The sequence below is a fragment of the Laccaria bicolor genome, genomic scaffold (assembly GCF_000143565.1).
Source record: "Laccaria bicolor S238N-H82 LACBIscaffold_17 genomic scaffold, whole genome shotgun sequence".
In the NCBI taxonomy this organism is placed as follows: Eukaryota; Fungi; Basidiomycota; class Agaricomycetes; order Agaricales; family Hydnangiaceae; genus Laccaria; species Laccaria bicolor.
In genome coordinates this window covers 301,038-307,413 of record NW_001889888.1, presented here as the reverse complement: position 1 = coordinate 307,413, position 6,376 = coordinate 301,038, and the positions used below count along the sequence as shown (strand labels likewise).

Here is a 6,376-nt window from a genome sequence, read left to right as displayed (position 1 = left end):
ATGACAAGAGGGTGTTGCTCAACGTTGAATACAGTCCACGGTTGTTGCCAGTTGCTGTGCCATCAACAAATCACGAGAGAGGTCACATTGTGTCACAAGAATCTGAAAGAATTGAACCAGATTCTGGTTGCTGAACAGGCTCTAAGGGATGCTAACTTGGTTGAGTTGAGAAGTGGGATGTTAGTAAAAACAGACTTAAAGTGGTGAACATAACAGAGAGAAGTGGGGTGTTGGTAAAAACAACCTTAGAGTGGTGTGAACATGACAGAGAGAAGTGGGATGTTGGTGAAAACAGACTTAGAGTGGTGAAAATGGCAGATAGAAGTGGGGTATTGGTGAGAACAAACTTAGATGAGTTTTGAGGGGAAAAAAAAGCAATGTACAAAATGATGAGAAAACTGCACCAGAAAAAACAAGTTTTTTTCTTGAAACTGGGACCCCAGATACCCCGTGACACTGGTCAGATATGTTTGAGCCATGTGACAAGGCTAAAAGATTTTTCAACAGTGTGACATGCTTAGAATATATCTGATTGATGTCACACCACTGAAACATTTCTGGCCAGTTAGACTTGGCTCAAACATTTCTTACCAGTCTGACACACTTCAAACATTTCTTACCAGTCTGAACCCCTTCAAATATTTCTGACCACTTTCACTTGACTAGGATATTTTTGAACACAATTTATTTACCCAAACATTTCTGGTCACAATATTACAGGTCAAATATTTTCTACCCAATCCAATATTATATTTTCTCCCAAAGGCAAAAAAATAAATGGCCACACAACCTATTAGCCTGGATACATTCTTACATTTTACAAGGCTAATAGCTTGTTCAAGGTGGGTGACTGAAGTGAGTGATTGGTTGTGGCTGGGCTGTGACCATTGTAAATCCTGTCACACTGATCAGTTCAACAACAGTATGCCTATGTTTCGTCCACAAGCATTCTCGCCCTGCTTCTCTCAAACTGCTTGAGACCGGAAGGGAGTCAACAAGTCACGGAAACCTATGAGTCTGTAAGTGATTTTCACCCCTATGTTGTGTATTTGACACTACGGCCTCCATCTTTATCAGGGTAACAACTCAGCCACCAATGCATATTGGGCACTGCTGTTGCTACACAACACACTCTTCTTGAGATTCACTCAGCAGATGGCTTCCATGAAATGTATGCAGGGTATTCAAGAATTGGCTAGAATTGGCTGGTATTCTGGTAAGATACCTCAATACACCGGATTGTTGCTGATTTTTGTAGTGCTAGTGCCTGTCCAGCATGCCCAAGCAGATTTTTGGGGGAATCGCTAGCTGTACCTCAATATTGGAGATGATTCATTGGGGCTCTGGGGCCGACACATTCGGACAAGGAGGGTATAAAGGTGCACAACATCACTGAATGATTCAAGTTGGCAATGTCACCTTTCCTTTCTCCCAGTTCTACTCACTTCAATATGCGCACTTCTCCTGTGCAGCTCTGCAGGCCCTCTGATGTCGTCGAAAAGGAGAACGCCTCCACCAACTTTCCTACTTGCCCAAATTACGCTCAACTTGCGCCTCCTCAACCTTCTGAGAGCTGGTTAAAAAATCCTGCTTGGATTGGTCTGTTTTTCTCTCATGTGCATTCTATTTGACTAACTTTGCTTTTCTCAGATGGCAGCGTCAACCCTCCTCAATTCTACTACAGTGATGACGAAATCATGACTGTACTCAAGTACTATCAGCCGGACCACCCAGCTTTGGAGGATCCCATTGCCGCCATGGACCCCACGCCACCATGTGCCCCAGCGCGTGCAGATGACTTGCCACCAAATCCCGTAGTTGTACCTCATAAGCCTATGTTTGTGTTGTACCTTGTCTTGGTTCTGATGTTTGGACTCTAGTGCCACCTCCCGCCAGCCTTGGTCATGGCGTTACAGTTCACTGCTCTTCTCGGCTATTGACAAGACAAAGCTAGGCAAGCTGACTATGAAGAAGCAGTCCAACTCAAAGTTCAACATCATTGCCCTGGAGGACCTCAATCACTCGGCTTTCATCCATGAGGCTGAAGGTTTGGGACCTTGATACACAGTACAGCCCTGGTGTTCATAGCGGCCCCTCCTTCAAAATGTGGTGGACAGGTTCTGTGTACGTCATCTTGTCATCTGGTTCCTGATTTTGGCTAACATTTCTCAGTGGTGGGAAGAAGGGTGTTACCATCGAGAACGATCGCGAGTACATGGTCATGATTGAGGCCATTCTCAAGAAAGCCAAGACCTGTCAAGTTAACGTCGAGTTTGATTTGGATTTGATGGATGGGTATCGGATTCAGCTCAAATGAGTATGTGTCATTTGTCTCAAGATTGTGACTCCCTGTTTCTGATGATGGCATATGATAGCCACTCCTTGCACATGACACTGAAGACACCCCTGAGCTTCAGTATGGCACTAAGGTGAGTTTTGGACATTCTACATAGCCTATTCTCACTTGACATGACTTCTGACAGGTACTGTGACTTGACAACTTTACAGAGCAAGATCAGCTGCACAGCGAGATCATTTTGGAGTTGAAGCAGAAGTGGCCTTGCGAGTGGCATCAGGGCGAGCATGGTGAAGTAGGGTTCTGTTACGTTGACCCTACTGGTAACCACCTAGGTTTAAACCATTGTAAACTTGCGATGTGGGCTTCTGCCATTGTGCATACCTCCATTATCCTTATATATATATATATTAACATTTTCCAGGCTGCTCATGATGCTACTAAGCACGAACCCCCCAATAACATCCACTTCAATACACTTTGTGATGGTCGGCTCACAGCAACCAAACCCCGGGGACGTACAGGACCTTAACACACTCAAGCCACACCACCTCCTGATTCGACCTCTGCATTGATGCCGGCTCTCATTGCCCATCTCATTCCCAAGCCGCCAGCTGCTCCCGTTGAGACTCCTGCTCCAACCACACCACGTAAACCAAAGCCTTTGATCACGCCTACACCTGTCTCACCTATCCCGAGCCGCTCTGCTGAGTTGCATACATGTCTTGCTGATTTCCTGAAGACAGAAGATGTTAATCTTTTGCATTCTGAAGCAGTGCTGGCTGCGCTCAACCTCACTCCTGGTATCATCCCTGATGTTCCTGTGCCACATTTGATTGAGGTGACAGGTGCTCATGAGGGTCACTTATGGAAGCTTCAGGCATTCTGCCAGAGCTGGAATACTCATTTAGCTGAGAAGAAATTGCTTGCTCATTGATTGTAAAGTAACTTCATGTCATCCCACATTTCCTGCTTCATTCGCTTTGTATACTTTACCTTGACTTTTTACTATACACTGCTTCAATTTCTATCTACAAGTAGCCACAATTAATTACCCAACCCTCTGCGTCTTCAGTTGTGATTGCAAGGGTTGCCTGTTGAATAAGCCATGGCCTTACTTCAGGTTGGACAGCCTCAGCCTCATGTCATTTGAGCCAGGCTTTGATTGATGAAAAGGCTTGTTCAATGGGGTTGAAATCTGGAGAGTAAGGTGGGAGGTAGATCAGTTTGGCATCTTTGTGTGTCAAGTCAGTCAAAGGCTACATATATCAAGGACAGAACCTACTGCATTGTGTCTCAATAATCTGGCGGATCGCTTCATCATGGTGAATAGCGCAATTGTCCAAAACTACTATACTCCATGGACCCAGAAAGGGTGTTAATTTTGGCACCTTGAGTGTCAGTCAGTAAGTCTTTTTTGGCACAACAACAAAAAGGGACATACCAGCTGTTGTTCCAGAAACTGAATAAACTGTTCTTTGTTGACCACACCCTCAAAGATATCCAGAGCAATTATCCCATCACACGTCAAGGCTGGCAGTACTGAAAACTGCTGACTGCGCAGAAATGCTGCTCGCCTCACGCAAGCTCGTCCAAGAGCAGCCCACCCATTGTCTCATTGATTTGTTCGATCATCCATGCTTGCCTCATCCAACCACACAAAATACTCCATTGGGAATTCTCCGTTCGCTGCCTGCCATGTTGCTCGTAATAGCTTGTTCCGTTCAACAGCAGCATGTGCTACACGCTTGTGAGTCAAAGCTGTGTGACGGAGGGTGCGGGAAAGTGTGGACAGGGAGACTTTGATACCATGATTTTCTTCCAAAAGGTCTTGGAGCTCGTCGAGGTAAAGAGCAGGGTTTGCGTCAAGTAGAGAGATAATGTAGTTTACTTGTGGGTGTGGGCCAGTGCTGCGCATGGCATGTATGAGTCCTTCCCATGGACCTCCAATGCTGAAAAATATGTAGAGTAAGTTTTTTTTTTAAAAGGCATATTTTAACATTTTCATCAACAATGGATGCAAGCCACATTAATGTAAACCAAGAGATTGTGAATAATGTTACAGTAACAATGTCTAAAAAATTGCAAAATCATTTGACATTTATTTACAATTCTTTATAATCATTTGCTTCAAATCAATGTGGCTTGCATTCAATGTTATAAAGATATTAATCTAGAATTCTATTTTAATGTTAAATTTATCAAGACAAAGTTCTAATTTAAAGTTGAGAATATACAGCCAAAACAAGTTCCTGATCTTGATAGTATCTAAGATCATTATTGCTTTTATCATCTAGCTGCCCATCTTCTATACACTTATTTTTGGTGGTTATCCCATTATGGAACCAAACTTTACCTTCATATGAAAAAACTCTAGAGGTGAAATGATTATCCCCATGGTATATGATCCCTCTCAGGCTCAGTAAAACTTCTTCTCCATTTACTACAAACTTTACCTTGTGACTAGTTTCAGTATTACAGTATGGGTACTCCAGGATGATAATCTTTGGAACCTCTGCATAGGATACATGCTCAATCATTTCACCTGAGCAACCCCCACATATTTCTGTAGATGGCTTCTGAATTGATCCTATCCATTTTGAAGTTGATGCTGGTATAGGGTCAGATGCATGTAGAACATATCCCAGTGTATCATCTACTTCATATGCATTTCCACAGTCTGAACATATTATTTCAGCCACTGCATTATTTTCTTCATGCTTAAGCATTTCAAATGTAAGTTGTCCAACACTAGCTCCTGTTTTGCCCATAGGAAATTTGATAGGATCTAAATTATGAAGATCATGTCTAAGTTCATCTCTTACATTTTCTAACTTGTGCAAGAGGGCCATTGCAAGCATGGCAGATACGAGTCCTTTTTATATTCAGGAAGCTACAATGCAGCACCACAACATTCACATTTTTGATTATTCAGGAAACTAGTCATGTGACCACCTCCTGAAAGCCCATCAGATTTATACCCATTAACTATATATATATAGTATTGCTATTTTACATTGGATAAAGTGTATATTTCCATTTACCTACAGAGAGTACCTACATATACATTGAAAGCAACAACCATTATCCTCTATTTTTCTCTAAATTTTTCCAGTCTTTTATAGTTAATTTCAAGTAGATTACTACATATGGAAAGTTCTCCTGGACTCTGACCATGCTCCCCAATATTGCACAAGCAGTAACTTTCCCTCAATTTCTTAACTCAAAAAGTGCAAATAACCTCAGTTGAAAATATGCTATGTAACATTGTCATCAATAGTGCACATTGCCCCCCATTTGTTTCTGATTTGTCTTCTATTTTTATTGCTATATTTCCTTTCAGGAAATGTTCATTAGACCAATGGACCAGAAGTCAAGTAGTGATTTGTGGTTGGTGGCAGATGTCTCGTCTACAATGAACACTGGAATGAATGCTTCCACTACCTATACAAAGTTGCCACCCATCCCCTGGTGCATAACACCATTAACATCAAATGCATCCTCATGTACATGGTAGACATGATCCTGCAGCATTAAAATACAAAGCTGCATGGGAAGACACCACAATGGCTCAACATGGTAAGCAAATGCAAGTGGATCAACACTGTTGTTTTTAACATTTTATCACAGGGCTTCTTCGCCTCATGGACAGCACTGTCATATACACCTGCACATTGAACTATCCTAAGGATTGAGTGACTGGTTTACAGAAGGCAGAATACAATGTAATCAATTCATGGTGCTTTGCGGGGTAGGCAGATTAATACAATGTAATACAATAAATTGTTAAACAACAATTCAGAAAACGTCTCCTCAATCCTGAAGTAGTAAAAGAGTTGTATATTGTCCAAGGCATAATACTGGGCAAACCTGAGGATATGACCAGGAATGCATGTACCAACTAAAAATAACAAAGGGGAATATGTAGGGGGTGCTGCCATCGAACAGACTGGTGTTAAAGGTGTGAAGGGTACTCACTGCTACTCTACTACTTGCACACATGTAGTAGTATCAAAATGAGTCTACACTGAAGGGAATTGAGCCACAGGAAGGTCTTGGGCAGAGTTTAGCATAAGTTCA

General features: G+C 42.3%; 2 protein-coding genes across 2 annotated transcripts; one reads left to right on the top strand and one right to left on the bottom strand.

Annotated features, from left to right (window-relative positions):
- Positions 1–1,011: 1,011 nt before the first annotated feature.
- Positions 1,012–3,233, top strand: LACBIDRAFT_328512 (uncharacterized protein; the record flags this gene model as incomplete). The annotated part of the gene is made up of 12 exons (XM_001882591.1): positions 1,012–1,019; positions 1,180–1,216; positions 1,265–1,371; positions 1,481–1,599; positions 1,651–1,837; positions 1,881–2,047; positions 2,118–2,124; positions 2,173–2,260; positions 2,376–2,429; positions 2,511–2,672; positions 2,721–2,784; positions 2,839–3,233. The coding sequence occupies 12 exons, from the start codon at positions 1,012–1,014 to the stop codon at positions 3,231–3,233; spliced, it is 1,395 nt and encodes a 464-aa protein (XP_001882626.1).
- A 678-nt stretch (positions 3,234–3,911) lies between these two features.
- LACBIDRAFT_328511 (uncharacterized protein) lies at positions 3,912–5,473 on the bottom strand (the record flags this gene model as incomplete). Its single annotated transcript, XM_001882460.1, has 6 exons — positions 3,912–4,248; positions 4,360–4,370; positions 4,753–5,084; positions 5,216–5,284; positions 5,341–5,353; positions 5,471–5,473. 6 exons carry the CDS (start codon positions 5,471–5,473, stop codon positions 3,912–3,914), a joined length of 765 nt encoding a protein of 254 aa, XP_001882495.1.
- Positions 5,474–6,376: the final 903 nt, after the last annotated feature.